Here is an 18,060-nt window from a genome sequence, read left to right as displayed (position 1 = left end):
AGGGGAGAATGGGAGAACTGATCAGAAGGATCAATATATAACCCACTCCCAGGGGGATGAACAACAGAAAAGTGGATGAAGGGTGACAGAGGACAATGCAAGATATTAAAATAATAATCTAAAACTTATCAAGGGTTCATGACGGAAGGCAGGCAGGGGAGGAAGAGAGAAAAATGAGGAGGCGATATAAAGGGTTCAAGTGGGAAGAAAATGCTTTGAAAATGATGATAGCAGCATATGTACAAATGTGCTTGACACAATGGATGAACTTATGGATTGTGATGAGATGTGAGAGCCCCCAATTTAATTTTTTTTAAAAGATGGATTAAATGAAGAATTTCTCAGTGTAACAGACGAATAAAGGTTAAAAGCCATAAGCCCCAAACTTGGGAGACTCAAGCATAGGAACAATTGTAAGGATGGTACAGGGCCAGGCAGTAATTTGTTCTGTTGCACACGAGGTCACTATGGATTGGATAACACTTTGCAGCAATATGATTTATTAGGACTCGAAACAGAAATAATAGGGATAATATCAAAAGGAGCAGATAATAAAGATGAAGCTAGAAAAGGCAGAGACTTATAGGTAGTGCTTTTAAATCCTTTAAATATCTGAACTTTGGGAGAAACACTGAATGCCACATTCAGTGAATGTGACCTGAATTGATGGCAATAAACCGTAAAGAAATTTATAAACCTTTGATATTGTTGATGTGAGAAGACTCATTAGTTTACCTAACTTAGCATAAGATAAGGAAACATGGACAATCCTGTTTAAAATTCCAAAGACTGTTACTGTAAGACTTGGCACAAGTGGCCTATAGAGATCAGGCATACAGAAGATGATGAAATAGGATTAAAGAACAGGGTTTACTGTTATGAGGCAATAGGAGTAAAGGTTACCTTTTTGAACTTATCAAAATAATTTAACTATTGCAGCTACAGGTGCAACTTTCTTATGCAGTTTTCTGTTATAATCTCAAGGGCAAGAGCCTTTCCACCTTTACAGTCCACCTGTTACTCTCTTAGGAACACTTATAGTAGTCAGCATTAACACTTTGCATTGTAAGCTTATTGAATAAAACAAACAAAGCTATGGTACAATATGTTCCTTAGTTATATTTTAAGTCCTTCGATGCGCTGAGTTCCATTCCGAGTAGAAGCTTTGGTGGTATAGTTACACTCTGGGCTGTCAGCCACAAGGCTAGCAGTTCAAAATCACCAGCCACTCTACAGGAGGCAGATGAGGCTTTCTACTCCTGTAAAGATGTACACTCGTGGACATCCACAGAGGCAGTTCTAACCTGTTCTGTAGGGTCACTAAGTTTCAACTGATTCAATGGTATTGTTTGAGTTTTGAAGGATAGAACAATGAAAAAGAGTTTAAAAGTTTTGCCCTCACGGAATTACATTCTAGAGGGGGAAGTAACTTATGCAATCGAATGAATACACCCAAATAAATATTTATGTGTGTTACAATTTGTTATGCCCTTGAGAACAACTGAGGAAGCCTGGTGGCTAGATACAATACACCTGCTCTCTGGAGGAAGATTAGACTTTAAAGATGAGATTTATAGTCTAGGAAATCAAGCAGTTCTATTCTGCCATATACGATTGCTATGCGCAGTGAGTTTGATTTTGGAGAGTTTGAGAAGAATCAGATATGATGCTTCATAATGGGATTTACATATAAGTTAATGTATTTTTTCTTAGAACTGCTTCCTTTACCCCTTGGTGAGAAACAGAGTATAATATAAATTGTAAGTCCCTACATGTCCAGGAAAGGAGCCCTGGTGTTGTAGTGGCTAGGTGTTGGGCTGTGAACCACATGGATGGCAGTTCAAAACCACTAGCAGCTCCAAGGGAGAAAGATGAACCCACAGGGGGTCACTATGAGTCAGCATTGACTCAGTGACAGTGAGTTTGGTCTTTTGGGTTTACATGCCCAGGAAGATGTTTGCTTGTGTTTTATAGACTGCAAAGGCATTAGACTGTATGGATCATAACAAACTATGGAAAGGCTTGAGACGAATGGGAATTCCAGCACTGTACAGGGATCAGGAGGCAGTTGTGTGAACAGAATAAGGGAACACTGCATGGCTTAAAATCAGGAAAGGTAAAAAATAAAATTAAATTAAACATTTTTAAAATAATAAAAAATAAAATCAGGAAAGGTGTGTGTGAGGGCTATATCCTTTTACCAGACTTTTCTCAATCTGTAATCTGAGAAAATCATCAGAGAAGCTCAGTTATATGAAGAATGTGGAATCTGGATTGGAGGAAGGCTTATTAACAACCTGCTACATACACATGACACAACCTTGCTTAGTGAAAGCAAGGTGAACTTGAAGCACTTGTTAAAGAATATTAGTCATCAGCATAGATTATAACCTAACATAAAGAAGACCAAAATCCTCACAACTGGATCAATAGGTAATATGATAAGTATGATAAATGGAGAAAAATTTGAAGTTGTCAGGATTTCATCTAGCTTGAATCCACAACCAATGCTCATAGAAGCAGCAGCATAGAAGAATTCAAAAGACGCATTGCACTGCTAAATCCGCTGCACAAGACCTCCAAAGTGTTGAAAAGCAAGGATGTTACTTTGAGGACTAAGGTGAACTTGTCCCAAGCCATGGTATTTCCAATTGCTTCATAGGCAAGAGAAAGGTAGGCATTGAATAAGGAAGACAGAAGAACTGATATGTTTGAATTATGGTTCTGGTAAAAAATATTGAAAGTATCATGAACTGCCAACAGAACTCATCAATCTTGGAAGAAGTACAGTCAGAATGCTTCTTAGAGGTAAGGATGTCAAGACTTACTCTCACGTGCTTTGGACATGCTGTCAGGAAACATTGAGAGGGCCCTGAGACATAGTTAAACCAGGTTGAGTAACCTGCAAGATGAAAATTGAAAGGGACAGAAAAAGAGAGGAACTGAAAACAAGAACACAGAGATGAGAGACACCATGACGTCCAAGAGATGTGCAGAAAAATAGTCTTCATTTTCCAAATTTCCAACACATCTGAAGACCAGTTAAGGATTCTGATATTTTAACAATAAACTTCTCTTACTGCGGTCTAGTGACTATATTTCTGCTCTTTTTGTCCAAATAACTTTGACTGTCATCAAGTCAATTCTGACTCCAAGTCACCCTACAGGACAGAGTGGAATGAGCCCCATGGGCTTCTGACACAAACTCTTTACAGGAGCAGCCTGCCTCATCTTTCTCAGAGAGGATGGTGAGTTGAACTACTGACGTTGGGGATTGCAGTTAGCAACCCACCATGTAACCCACTATGCCACTAGGCCTCCACATCCCAATTATGTTCTTTACGTGCTATATGACCTTTGGAAAGCTATCTAACTTTTCGGTGGTTCAGTTTCTTCAACCAAAATACTAGAAACAATAATAGACTCTAGTGTCGACACTGGGGTTAAAGGAGACAACACAGATGTAAGGTCAAGGTGAATCAAAGACACACAAAGGCATTAACTGAATTTAAAGCACAGTCACTCTAATACACTTACCTAAAGAACACATTATTAATTTACACAGTTCATGCCACTTTTATATGCATTATGAAGCAAAGAAAAAGGTATGAGCTTTTAAATCAGACAAACCTGGATTGAAATTCTAACTCTGCCAGTAATAGCTATATAATATTGAACAAATTGCTTAGCCCCTCTGAGCCTGAGTTTCATTATCCTTAAAATGAAGCCAACAATTCCATGATGCTCACCTTCCCAACACGATTGCTGAAGACAAATGGGTGTATATGCAAATATGGTGAAGAAAGCTGATGGTGCCCAGCTATCAAAAGATATAGCGACTTGAAGGTAAACAAGCGGCCATCTCGCAGAGAAGCAACAAAGCCCACATGGAAGCAGCACACCAGCCTGTGTAATCATGAGGTGTCGAAGGGATCAGGTACCAGGCATCAAAGAACATAAACATGCTAACCTTGTGAATGATGGGGATTGCAGAGTGGGGACCCAGAGCCCATCTGTACGCCACTGGACATCCCCTTACAGAGGGGTCGCAGGGAGGAAATGATCCAGTTGGGGTGCAGTGCAGCAACGATGAAACATACAACTTTCCTCTAGTTCTGAAATGCTTCCTCCCCCACTATCATGATCCCAGTTCTGCCTTACAACTCCGGCTAGACCAGAGGGTGTACACTGGTACAGATAGGAACTGGAAACAGAGAATCCAGGACAGATGAACCCTTCAGGATCAGTGGTGAGAGGACGATATGGGAAGGGTGGAACTGATTACAAGAATCTACATATAACCCCCTCCCTGGAGGACGGACAACAGAAAAGTGGGTGAAGGGAGATATCGGACAGTGTAAGACATGACAAAATACTAATAATTTATAAATTATCAAGGGTTAATGAGGGGGGGAAGGGAGCGAATGGGAAAAATGAGGAGCTGATAGCAAGGACTCAAGTAGAAAGCACATGTTTTGAGAATGATGATGATAACAAATGTCCAAATGTGCTTGACACAATGGATGTATGTATGATTGTGAAAAGAGTTATATGAGCCCCCAATAAAAAATTTTTAAATGAGGCCAATAATATTCCCTTTAAGTCAGATACAGATATAAGCATATCTGATTAATATTAAGACTTTGTATCACAAAGATATGATTCCTTCACAAAATAAGTATATTTTCAGTGCATATCTCTAAAAACTATTCTTACTGTTTGACAAGTGATCCTAAAATTCACCTGGAAGAGAAGCTCTAGAGAAACACGCAAATGAAAGAAAACCAAATCAGAATTTTGCGAATCATTTTGAGAGTCCTATAAAGCTAAGTTTTAAACCAGTAAGCCATTAGCCTATTGCTGTTATCGTGTGCCATCCAGTCAATTCCAACTTCTAAGTCAGAAGAGCATTGACTCCCAGGGTTTGGAAGGCTTTAATTTGTACTGAGGCAGCTTGCCACAATGTTCTTCCATGAAGTCGCTAGTAGGTTCAGTCAGCAGTTAAGCGGAAATCCTCATGCCATTGAGTTGATTCCAACTCACAATGACCCTATAGGTCAGAGCAGACCTGCTCCACAGGATTTCAGAGTATGTCAGGAGCAGATAATCTATCTTCCGAGTAGCGTGAAGGTGTAGACAGACATATGAATGAAATTAAATTAATTGACACACACGTGGATTTTGCATATAATAAAGGTCGAAGGATAGGAATATACTGTTTAATCAAGTATTAAGTCAAGTAGCTATCTTTAATAAAACATTAAAATATATGGAACTCACCCAGAAAAATTTATTTCAAGGGATGGCATTGAGTCTGCAGCTCAGGGAGAGGGACATGTCTGATTGGAGCACAGGGGAGCAGATGGAGGGGGAGTGTGGGGAGAGTGGAGCACATCCTGGCCCATCAGGCTTTGAGGACAATGACCCCAATTGGAGCAGCCAGTCCACAGGGAGGACCACATGGCCAGCCCCACTATGAGACATGAGGCTCCTCACTGACTCATGGCCCTGCAGGGGGCAGCACCAGAGACACAGTGTGGGAATTGCATCAGACCTCATCCAGCCACACGGAGGCAAAGCATTGGGGAGTGCAGCGGAACAGCAAGGGAATGGAGCGGCAAAGTCCCCAGAGAATGCTGAAGGTGGACTTTGGGGTCAGGGCGTGGTGCTCCAACAGGCTGGAATGGAAAACGCTCCTGAAGGCCAACAAATGATCCTTGAACTGACTACAAGCTTTAAAATAATAAAATATATGGAACTCTCATTCCATATATTCCACCCCACCAAAAAAAAATCCCAGACGAATTCAAATTCTAAAAAAAAAAACAAAACCAAAAGGGACCAAAGGAAAATACAGAGAGCATTTATAGGTGGGTTAGGAAAGGCCAAGTGAGAGAAAACTCAGAAGCTATCACTCTGACCTTAGAGGAAAGGCATGAATTTTACCTTTGTATTGTAATTTCCTCCCATTAACAGCAATAAAGTGAATCCCAATCTCTGTTACATTCTAATTATTATGCAAGCATCTTTATGTGTTTGAAAAAGCAATCATAAGCATAAGGGACAATGTGGAAAGAACCTATTTTAAAAGATAATTTCTGTCATATTAATCCAAATACAACCAGGCAATTTATTACTGAGTGAGTGGGCATCTTGCTATTAGTGCTAGTGGTTCACAACTACAATTAACAACAACAAATGCATAAAATGAAACCTAACAGAAAACTCAATGTGAAAGTAAAGACATACTATGCTTTTTAAATTGGCCAGTGGATTTCTTAATCATTCATAATCATTTACGTAAGAGTAATGACATTTTGAAACCTAGATTGGGAGGCAAAGCAAAACTTATAGTAGTCAACATTTTAAAGGTGTACTTTTATAATCCACCAAAAAAAGAAAATGGTGATAAGTGGGTTTTGGAGGAGGGTACAAAACTTGGGGATTATGTATTTCTATGTTGACAAAGTATTTTCAAAAGCTAATTAAGGTTATTTATCTGAATGGCTTTCAGTTACACATTATGAGTTGATTTCACATAATGGAAGAGCAATTTGCAAGCCCAGCTACAGCAGACTGAGCATCTATAATGGAATGTATCAAAGGTACTTCTCTGGGTCGCTTTCCATCAGTCCATTTTTTTCTTCAAGATGTCAGTTCCCGTGGCCTTACCCATTACTACTACAGTTATCTCCAGTCACAGTGCCTTTCCCCCTTGACTCGGAATTTCACTTTCATCTTCCTGACCCTGCATATCCTCTTTTCTTTCTTTGCTATTTTAAGCAATTTATTGACATACAACTTATGTATCATACAATTTGATGATTTAAATATATTTAAGAAGGAGTTGTATACTCATCACCACAATCAATTGTAGAACATTTTCTTCATTTTTGTACCAGTTCTTATTGGCTCATTACCCTGCAACAGGGAATATTAATCTAGTTACTGTCTCTATGGATTTACCTATCCTGGATTTCACATAAAGAAAATCATTCAAAAACAACAACATAATAAAATATATTTTTTTAAAAACCACCTCTACCCAAGAGAAAGCAGAATAGGAACTAGAACAAATTAAAAATGGTAAAACAAATAACATGTCAAACTCTAAGGACGTCTGCAGTAATCCACTTTCCATTGCGCTGAGGGCAAGACTATTCACATCCCTTGTCTATGGTCTGAGGGAATTCAATGGAGGGTTAATCACTCTGAGGGACTCTACAAATGGACTATGGGGTTTCCCTGTTTCTATAGCCTTCCCTGCAGTAACTCAAAACCAAACTCACTGCCATCACCTCTATTCCTACTCAAACAACCTTGAAGGAAAAGATAGAACTGCCCCCGTGGGTGGGTTTCTGAAACAACTCTTCTGTAGCAAGCCTGGTTTTTCTCCCCCAGAGTGGCCGGTGGTTTCAAACTGCTGGCTGTGATAGCTGCCAAACTCCTAACCACCAGCCCACCAACTTTTCGAAAGTTTAACGTGCTATTTTATTGTTGACAACGATCAGGACATTGACAGTGATCAGGAGATAGAAAAGTAGCAACGAAGAGCAAAGAACTAAAGCTACATCTGCAAAAGTTGCACAAGTTATCATCATAGATACAAAAGGACCAGTACACAGTCATATATGTCTTATATATGCAAGATCGCTATGTTATTGGCCTTTCCTCTCATTCTAATCTTGAGATAATGCCAGTGTCTTGTTGCCTAACCCACTACTGTCATAACACTTTTATACTGTGGTCTTCTTATACGAATTTTTTTATAAGCTTCCCTATCTTTCAGGGATAGGATATGGAGGTACAGGCATAGGGACACGGAGCCAGCAGCTCCGCAGAGATGCTTAACTAGGGTCCCAGAAAGTCGACTGCATCTTAATTAAAAGTTTAGGTTACATCTCACATTTTTATTTTACTTTAAAAACGTTTCTAACGGCCCTCATCTCCGGCAACCTCAAAGTTACTTTCTAGAAAATAAAAACGCGAGACATCTAACACAAAGGTGAGTGCATGCGCTGGTGCTAGGGGGCTGAGGATAGTGTTTCTTCGAAAGCCGGAAAAGGTGAAGCTTCGAATCTCAAGAGAAAGAGACGACCTCCCGACTTTGCAATGGAGCTTTGGCGGAAAGAAGTCACGCTTTCTCCCCGGAGAAATCCCCAACCCTTGCCCCGTGGCCAGAGCCGGCGGGAGAGACACCCTCCCGCCTTGGCGAGCCGCAAGACGCTCGCGGGTTTTCGGAAAGGAACTACGCGCAGGAGGCCCAGAAACCTCCGTGGAGAGTTGTTATCTCACGTCCGGGCTCGCAACTCGGGAGGTTCGTCACAAACACACTTGGTAGAAATAGAAGAGAGGCCGAGGGGTCGGGTCACACAGTTGCGAGACGAAGCCCACCCCCAACAAGGTCGTTCCCAAGGCGACCGGCCTCAATCTGGTAAACTACTCACCGGCGGCTCCAGGTTCGCGACTACAGCTCCCAGGAGGCGGCGCGGCCGACCGAGCCGGCTCCCTCCCAGCATGCAGCACGGCTGCGCCCCGACCCACACTGTTTTTTTCTCTACTCCGCCCACTTCGCTACCCGTCGTCACCAGGGAGAGCGGGAGGTAGGGGGCGGGAGGCGGCTCCCACGCCCTCGGCGTCCCGCGTCAGACGTTGGGAGGGGGAAAGGAGGGCGGCGGAGGGAGAATGGGAGGACGAAGGGGAGGGGTAAGGGGAGGGGAGGGTAAATAGTGGGCCAGGCAGGAAGATGGCGGCCGTCACCGAGGTGTGAGTTGACCCCGGGTCTCTGCGGCTGGGTTTTCCTCTCCCGTTCTCCTTCCCCTGCCCTCCCCCGCTTAAGGTTGGCATCCAGAGGGTCGAGTTCGGGTGGCGACGCCGGCGTCACGACGGCGGCGGCGGCTGACGGCTGGAAGAGCAGGCTCCCTTCGCCGCTCGTCCTCCTTCCCCGGTCCGCTCGGTGTCAGGCGCGGCGGCGGCGGCGGCGCGGCGGACACACTTCGTCCTTACGCCTGCTCCCCCCCGCGCCCGAGCGGGCACTCTTCGCGTTGCCGTCCCCGGACCCTTCACCGCGGGGACTGCGCGCCTTGCCCGGCGCCCCTCAGGGAGCGGAGGCCGCTCTCCTGCTTGGCTGTCGCGCCTCCATGTCGGATAACCAGAGCTGGAACTCGTCGGGCTCCGAGGAGGATCCGGAGACGGAGTCCGGGCCGCCTGTGGAACGCTGCGGGGTCCTCAGCAAGGTGAGCCACCCACGGGCTCGGGGTGCCCGGCCCGGACTCACCTGCTGCGAGGCGAGCGGCCGAGGGCGTGGGGTGCGGTGCGGTGGGGTGGGGTGGGGTGGGGTGGGGCTGGACGACTAGCTGGCACCGTCCCGGGGCGGGGGTTGCGGAATGGGTCGCGGTGCGGGGCTGAGTCCGGCCGCCGGGGTGCTCGCGGACAGGGGTGGGGGCCGCGGACGCGGGGGAACCGGCGGCAGCCGGAGCTCGGGTCTGGGAGGCGGGAGGCACACCGTGACTTGGGACCTAGGGCGGCAGCTGCCCCGGCTCTGGGAATCCAAGTTGGACAACCGCCTGGCCGGAACTACTGGGCTCGGGGGCGTTGTGAGACGGGCTTCCCCCAAACGAGCTCAGTCTGGAGGTGCGGATCAGAAAAGGGCCTGGGGTGCTCAACAAACACTCACGTGAAAGGGGAAGCCAGGGCAAACTCACCTTGGTGCTAAAATCTGAGGTGTTAGGATATGCCTGCTGTAGGTAGAGAGAGAGATGGAGGAGGACTTGTATACTAAGTCTCCCGACCCTCTACCCCAGCTCTGGACAGTGCTGTTTCGACACGTGACAATCAAGAAAATCATAGTAATTTGAAACATGTCATGGAGAGTGAACTTTAGGTCTAGGAAGAAGAGCATTGTTTAATAAGATATTCTTGTAGGCAGAGGCTCAGTGTTTTTTTTTAAGGGAGGGCACTTATCTTGGGAGGCTTGTGTGTAAAATTTATCCCCATTTCAAAGTTTTTGAAAAGTAGATAGTCATTTGCAGGACTATAAAGGTAATAATTAAAGTGGATGAAGCCCTCTATAACAGAGAACGTTAGTTGATATTTGATAGTCTTTTTTAAGTGCTTGCTTTGAAAAGATTCACATCGTTTTTCTACTTCCTTCTTCCTTCCTGTTAAAGTTTTAGAAAGGGCTGGAGCTTACTGTTAACTTGGAGAAAGGAGGAGCTGGGGCCAGTCCTTTACAAGCTGATCATAAGACACTAGGTCATGTGCAGCCACTTACTCTTAAGAAATCACCCTGCTTCCAGTATGCATACTTGGCTAATCATTTGGACCTGTTTGTAGCATTGTTTCACATTAAGCTATTAGGATGTCCTTAGAAAGCTGGTGAGTACGGGTCTAGGAAAGGGTTCTGTACCTAAAAACTGAGGTTTGCAAGCATTCACTTTTATTTGTCTAGCAGAAAATTATGGTGTGTGATACTGTGACCATTCTTGAAATTGAAGTCAGGCTCCCGAGGGTTTCTTCAGATTAAATGTGTCTTGTAATCTGTGTTGAGTATGTTGTGTAGTAGTAAGTATACGGGTTTTTAAGGTGGAATAGCTGTGGAATGGGGTCTTTGCTTCTTGGTGATTTGGGCAGTTTTTCTCATGGGAAGTACGCTGCCATGGTAGTATTGTGGTAAAACAGCTGTTTTGAGCGATGGTCCTTCTCTCTGTCTTGAGGATTGGAAGGGGTGGAATAACTAGTGGGAAAAGGCACCAATGGATATTCACTGTACGCAGTCTACCAAAAAAGAAAAAAAATGCCTTTCTGTTTCACAGTGTACTACAATGTAGTCATTGACCACATCTTTGCAAAGTGAATAGCTTTCAGTTTTTACTGTGGCTGCATGTATAGGACCAATAAGACGTTTCAATATTAATTGCATGGACACATATGATAGAAAATTTCCTGAAATTTAACAATTCTCTGGTAACATATAATGTCTAAAAGATTTTTATCAAAGATATTTTATATTTATACATATTCTGAGTATGGCACATGTTTTCACATTTAAATATATAGTTTTTCGTATTAAACTGGTAACTTAAAACATTGGTTGAACTCAGTAGCTATGTATTCTGTGTTTGTTTCTTGTAATATTTATTATGCCTTAGGTAACAGTAAGGAGCCCTGGTGGCACTGTCGAGTAAGCATTCGACTGCTAACTGCTAGGTGGGTGGTTCGAAGTCACCAGTTGCTTGGAGAGAATAAGATGAGACTATCTGCTCCTGTAAAGCTTTTAGAACCTCATTTAACAATTTTTGTGCAAATTGTTCTCTGACATGGTTACAGTTTTCACTATGAGACATCATTTTTATTATTTCCATCGTTCTAGCTTCCATTCCTTCCTTTGCCTTCTCATCTTTGCTTTTGGGTAAATGTTGACTGTCTAAAGCACATTGCTTATGAGTGATCTTATATATTTTATAAGTCAATCTATTATTTGGCGTAAAGCTGATCTCCAGAAATAGCTTCAGTGTCAAGCTCAAAGGATAATAATCTCTACCCTCTCAGTTCAGTCGGGCCTTTCTTAAGAATTTGAGTTATGTTCCATATTTTTCTACCATTTTATCCAGGTTCTTCTGTGCCCATGGTCAGAACATTGAGTAGTGGTAGCAGGGCACCATCTAATTCTTCTGGTTTCAGGCTAGAAAAGGGAATGGGCCATTAATCTTGTGGACAAGTTACTTTGAGATTTTCGTTTCCTTCATTGTCTTTTGCTCCATAAAGTAGAGATCAATAGTAGATGTATCATAGATGGTCACTCACGAACTTTTAAGACCCAGATGCTTCTTACCAAACTAGAATGTAGAACATTATCTTTATGAACTATGTTATACTACTTGATTAATTTGCCCTCTGAGACTGTGGTTCTGAGTTTTAACCCAGTAAACGAATTCTGTGAGTTGTTTGGTTATGTTTAGGAAACCATACCCCCTATGTGCTTAGTTATCTATATGGATTTATGAGGGACTTGATAACAGTCATGGAAAAATTTTATTTTTTAAAGTACTTTTTGAAACTCATATATATAGTGTACACAAACATGCTTACAGATACACCTATACATGCACATGCATTTATTTGCATATGCCTACTTTACACGTGTAAACTATCCATATCTACCCTTTTTAAAAAAGTCATTGCAAATTTGCCCCTTTTCTTGGGTATTTCTTGGTATTTTTATTTACTTTGTTCAAGCTGTGTTGGTTTCATACATATTTGGTTTTGCCTTTTCATCACCAAAAAAACAAGTATCTACTATCTATTGATTCTCCCTTCCCTATCCCTCCACCCCTCGTATCTATTAAGGAACATTACTTTCTATATGTATACTTCTGATTTTTTATAAAAGTGAGACTACATAATATTTATCCTTTTGTGGTTGATTAATTTTACCTAATGTGTTCCAGATTCATCCATGTTATACAATGATGTGTTGTTTTATTCTTTATAGTTTCAGCCCATTGTACATAAGTACCACAGTTTGCTTTTGCACTTGAATTTCCATCTTTTTTCATTATGAACAGTGCTGCAATACAAAACACAGTTGTACATATATTCACAGGACTGCTCTTATCTCTTGGATATGAGGGTATGTAAAAAATAATGCTCTTAAGGGTCTAGGTACTACATGCACAAGCTTATTGCAAACAAATGTGCTTAAATATGCTTCTCTAATCAGTGGATGGCTACAGACAAGTTCTCTTTGGGATATATTTGTCTTAACCTTTTTAAAGAGCCCAGGTCTCCTAGTGGTTACCCAATCAATGGACTATGTGATCTGCAAGGTCCACAGTTTAAAGCCACCAGGTGCTCCTTGGGAGAAAGACAGGGCTTTGTACTCGTGTAAACACTTATAGTTTCAGAGACTCATAGGGTCGTTCTATACTGCCCTTTCGGGCGGCATTTGAGTTGGCATTCACTCGTTAGCAGTGAGTTTGGTGTTTGGTTTTGGTTTTAGTTTTCTTAGAGCAACCTCACTTAAAAAGGTCCAATCAAAACAGTGGCTTCTGAAGGAATTGGGGCAGTTAAATTCAAGGCAGAAAGACCAGCTCAAAAAAATTGATTGTTTTGGGTGATTCTAAAGGGGTAGAACACAATTTGAGTCCTTAGGGCAGTCGTCCTCAAACGACAGCCCACAGGCCACATGCGACCCACCGAGGACATTTATCCTGCCCACTGGGTGCTTTTGCCCCATTTGGTTTTTTTTACTTCAAATTAACATATGTGCAGTGTGCATACGAATTTGCTCATATTTTTTTTTTTAAACTGCAGTCTGGCCCTCCAACAAGTTGAGGGACAGTGAACTGGCCCCTGTTTAAAAAGTGTGAGGACCCCTGCCTTAGGGGGGTGCAACTGCCGTTTTGACATGGTCTAAATTGAATTCTTGGTATGAGTTCAAGAGGCGGGGCCATCACTTTCCCAAGTGTATCCACCTAGATTGAGGTCAAAGAAACAGTAGTTTTACGTTGTGATTTTTTTTGCTTACTAAAGAGATCTATGATTTTTGTAACAATACGTTTGACTTACTCTTGTATACCAAGGAGTTTGGTTGATTATAAGGTTTTTCTAATGTTTTGAAAAGGAAGCATACTGTTTTCCATAGTAGTTGTACCATTTTACTGCCACCAGTAATGTATAAGAGCTCTAATCTCTTCCCAATTTTGCCAGCCTTTTATTACTTCCTATTGTTTGGTCGTACTTTAAACATCTTGTCAGGAGAGAAGCTCCAGTTCCAGGAGAGAAGGACATTATGCTTGGAAAAGTAGAGGAGCAGCAAAAAGAGGAAGGCCTTTGACTAGATGAATTGACACAGTGTGTACAAAAACCGGCTTAAACATAAGAACAACTGTGAGATGGTACAGAACCAGGCCGTGTTTCATTCTGTTGAAACGACTCAGTGGCACCTAACAACAGCAACATTGTTTGGTCAGTGCCACTTTTGTAGGGCTGAGATGGTATCTGGGAGCTTTTGCTTACATCTCTCAGTCTCTGTTCTTACCTTTCTATTAAGTAATTTTAAAACTACATTATTAGCTTAGCTCCTTACTAACAACGGGCTCCTGCCCTGCAATGGCTTGGATTTGGGATAGGAGGGAGTAGGGAAGAAAAAGTCCAAAAAGAAACAGAACCCTACAAGTTCAAAATTATGTTTCTTTGAAGTAGTTTAAGTTATATAGAAAAACTTATGAAACCCATTTTCTGTAGAATCACTTTGTAAGTTTTCTTGGTTCCAAAAGTCCTGGGTAGACATTAATTGTAGGTGGCCATAAAATATTACTAGTTTGGATAATGACTGTAATACTAGTTTGAATTTGTGCCTTTATAGGCCATTAGCAAATAAGCCTGGCTAAAATTATGTCTCATTCATCATCTTCTGAATTCTCCTTATCCTTTGTGATTTTTCCCTATCTCCTGTTTCTCCATATACCTGTTACATTAAATTCTGCCCATCTCAAAAACTTAACCTTTTTATAAACCATTTTCTTAAATTGCTAATTATTCAAAATCTTCCTTTCAACTCTCATAGCATTTTTATTGTAATGTCCTTTTATTTTATATATACATGTATTTTTACTTTATTATATAATGTACACACGAATAGTTTTTTTCTCTCATGATTTACTGCTTGCTGGACTATAGACATGGGCATTTTTTACTTCTGCAGTCTCTAGCATATTGCTAAGTCGTTAATGCTTAAATATGAGGAAGAGTGAGGAAATATGAGCATAAATTGAAAACCAACCCTCTAGGTCAGTAGTTTTTAACCTTCCTTATATCGCGACCCTTTAACATAGTTCCTCATGTTGTGGTGACCCCCAAACCATAAAATTATTTCTGTTGCTACTTCATAACTGTAATTTTGCTACTGTTAAGAATCAGGGGAGCCCTGTAAAAGGGTCATTCTTCCCCCTTCCCCCAAAGGGTCGTGACCCACAGGTTGAGAACCACTGCTTTAGGTGATACAATAGAGCTAACGCGCACTTAACTAAAGGCCTGTAATTTATGTAATTTTGTTGGACTCCCTATAAGAAACCAACAAAATCATGGATTTTGTTTGGGATAGGGCTTCTCATATCACTTTGAAAGGAACCTGTTCTGCTGAGGTGAAATTTAAGCTTTCCTTGGTTATAATTAACTCTGCCTCCAACTGAGCAAATACTGTATGCCAGGGGCTATTCTGATTGTATTCTTATTTAATCTCTACAACAGTAAGAGAGAGATGTTGATGAAGAAATGAGATAAGTAAGTACCTTGTCCACAGTCACAGTTATAGGTCTTGGAAATGACAATAATTGAAAGAAAATTAGGATTAATTTATATATGTGCCGCCGAAGCAAGCATTTAGGATTAATTTATAAAAATCTTGAAGGCTAGTCTAAACCTTTTGCATTTTAGGCAACGAGGAGTTATTTATATAACTTTTAGAGTTGGAGATAGAATTAAGATTAATTTGTAAGATAAGTAAACATGATTTATAAATAAGATTATATAGGTTATGAATTAACAATTTTAAATAGTGATATTGAGTTGTATAAAGAAAAATATTTAAGTTGGTTTTAAAGATTGATGGTGTAGAACTCTATGTAGTTATATATAAAGTATATAAATTTGTAAGTGGAAATAATGTACAATAAAATTGATATTTTGTCAATGAATAGCTTAATATTTCTCTTGATTCAAAAGGCTCATACAGTACTTAGTGTGGAAGAATGAGAAACTATATGAATTTATGTTTCTAGTGGATAATTATAGCATATAATAATTTATGTGTAATAAAGATGGTAAAAAGAGGAAGATGAAAACAAAGAATAAAGCAGAATTTTAAAACAAAATATTGTTTTATTCATCAAATATTAGAGAATTTTGTTTTTTTACTATTTTATTTCACTTATGTTATAAAAATACCCAAATTAACTATACAGTCTAGAAAATTTAAACCTTTTTTATCTATGATTTTATTGCCCAGGTGCATAGTTACGTTTGGACATTTCACATTTTAGTTTTAAAATAAGATTGCTGTTCTAGAAAGCTTAAATTTTGAAAATACTAACTTTTTGTTTTTTTCTTTCCTCAACAATCTTTTACCCAGTGGACAAACTACATTCATGGATGGCAGGATCGTTGGGTAGTTTTGAAAAATAATACTCTGAGTTATTATAAATCTGAAGATGAAACCGAATATGGCTGCAGGGGATCCATCTGTCTTAGCAAGGCTGTCATCACAGTAAGTTGCTTTTTTCCTTAATTCAACATATACTTAGTGAGCACCAACGATATACCAGGCACTATCCTTAGTAAACAAAATATAAAGTCCCGTCCCTTGGAGCCTCCATTCTCATATTTTTTGGCAGTTATATTGGAACTCTTAATTACTGAATAAGGAGTCTTGGTGTCACTGTTGAGTAAGCATTGGACTTCTAACTGCTAGGTCAGCAATGTAAACTTACCAGCTATTCAGAGAGACAAAGATGAAGCTATCTGCCCCTTTAAAGATTTACAGCCTCAGAAACTTTATGTAGGGTTGCTATGAATTGGAATTGACTGGGGGACCCAGAGTTTGTTTTTGTTACTATTATGTGCTTTCAACTTGTAGAACCAAACCATACTCGCTGCCAGTCAATTCTGTCTCATAGCGACCTTAGAGGACAGAGTAGAACTGCCCCTAAGAGTTTTCTACTCCCGAAATCTTTACCAGAATAGAAAGCCCCCTCTTGAGCTTGCTAGTAGTTTTGAACTGCACCCTCAGGACTCCTGTTCAATTTGTATGGGACCTGTAGTTTGAATCCAGTTGGTATGTCACAGAAGAAGATGTAAGCCACTTTCCTAGGTAATGGAATTGGGACAGTTAACATGGTAGGTTATCGAAAATAATAAAGCTGAAAAATCATAAAAACTGAAATAGATATAACCTACACTTAAACTTTTAGTTGAAACTATATAGGTGTATATTTACATGCCAAAAGTTTAAGAGCAAATGCCATCCCTTTGAATATGAAGTTTAAAGATCTTAACTTTAAAACTATATTATATCTATAATGTATAATCTCTGATTCTCAGTTTTGATTTCTCTAAAATGGAACAGAAGCTTAAAAGGTGATTTTAAGTATAGGTCCTAGTATTGTTACTATTTTTGGTGTGTTTTTTTGTTTGTGTTTGTGTTTTTGGCTTTCTTATAATATTTTTAGTGGTTTCTTAGCTAACAATATTTTTTAAAGAAATGGCTCGTCTTTATTGAGTCATTATTACTTGGTTTACATTCACCTTAGTTTACAAAGAAACTGTATGTTGTAGTGTTATCTCACAGACTTAAGTAATATTTAATTAAAATATGTGTAAGTTTTAAAAGTATAGCTGGCATAAACAGGTTTGGGGATAGACACCTGACCTTTATTAAGCATGCAACTCAAGTAGTGAAGTGAGTACCTGATTACATTTAAAATAATCCTTGTTACTATACTGTAGGCATATCTATAGAGGGCAAAAAAATATCTTTGCTAAGTCAGGTTACTGAAATGGAAGTCAGTTAAGGACCCTATAGTATTTTTAATCTGTAAATGAACACATTAAAAACTAAAAAAGATCATAGATTTTTCTGATCCATTCAAAGATAAAAGTCAAAAAAATTTATAAAATATATTCAAAGTAAAATATGTACTCTGGATTTGTGTTTTTATTTAAATTCCTATTTTTATGTTTGATGCTTAAGGAAAATCATACAGGAGTTTTTTTTTAACATGTTCCGCCTTGTATATTCAAAATTTGAAAGCAAAAAGCTGCTCAATCAGTGCTTTTGAGAGGGTTAATTAAATAGCAAGTTAGAAAAACATAGGCAGTTGTTTGGAAGTATCCATAATTAAACTCTTCTCTAGAGAACATTGTAGAGAAACAGTTGAACCCAGTGGCTTAGTAAGTACTTTGATCAGTGTGTGATACATTAAAGGAACCCTGTTGGATTACACGTTGGGCTGCTGGCCACAGGTAGCAGTTTGAAATCAGCTCGCTCCATGTAAGAAAGGT

At 40.2% G+C, this 18,060-nt stretch overlaps 2 protein-coding genes across 8 annotated transcripts in view; one reads left to right on the top strand and one right to left on the bottom strand.

Moving 5' to 3' along the window:
• Positions 1–9,404, bottom strand: part of POLK (DNA polymerase kappa) — a 98,865-nt gene extending 89,461 nt beyond the window's left edge. The window contains exon 1 of one of the 2 annotated variants that reach the window (XM_075541179.1): positions 9,278–9,404. The gene's annotated coding sequence lies outside the window, so the exon portion shown is untranslated. Of the gene's footprint in view, positions 1–8,447; positions 8,603–9,277 lie in introns of those variants that run through there. The other variant, XM_075541178.1, reaches the window with a different exon arrangement.
• Positions 8,491–18,060, top strand: part of CERT1 (ceramide transporter 1) — a 127,623-nt gene continuing 118,053 nt past the window's right edge. For 2 of the 6 annotated variants that reach the window (XM_075541183.1, XM_075541182.1), the window contains exons 1-2: positions 8,731–9,236; positions 16,133–16,267. In XM_075541183.1, the coding sequence (XP_075397298.1) occupies positions 9,141–9,236; positions 16,133–16,267 (231 nt within the window). In that variant the 5' untranslated portion in view covers positions 8,731–9,140. Of the gene's footprint in view, positions 8,604–8,730; positions 9,237–16,132; positions 16,268–18,060 lie in introns of those variants that run through there. The other 4 variants (XM_075541185.1, XM_075541180.1, XM_075541184.1 and 1 more) reach the window with 3 other exon arrangements.

Source organism: Tenrec ecaudatus, chromosome 2 (assembly GCF_050624435.1).
Source record: "Tenrec ecaudatus isolate mTenEca1 chromosome 2, mTenEca1.hap1, whole genome shotgun sequence".
Lineage (NCBI taxonomy): Eukaryota > Metazoa > Chordata > Mammalia > Afrosoricida > Tenrecidae > Tenrec > Tenrec ecaudatus.
This window is presented reverse-complemented; position numbering and strand designations above follow the sequence as displayed.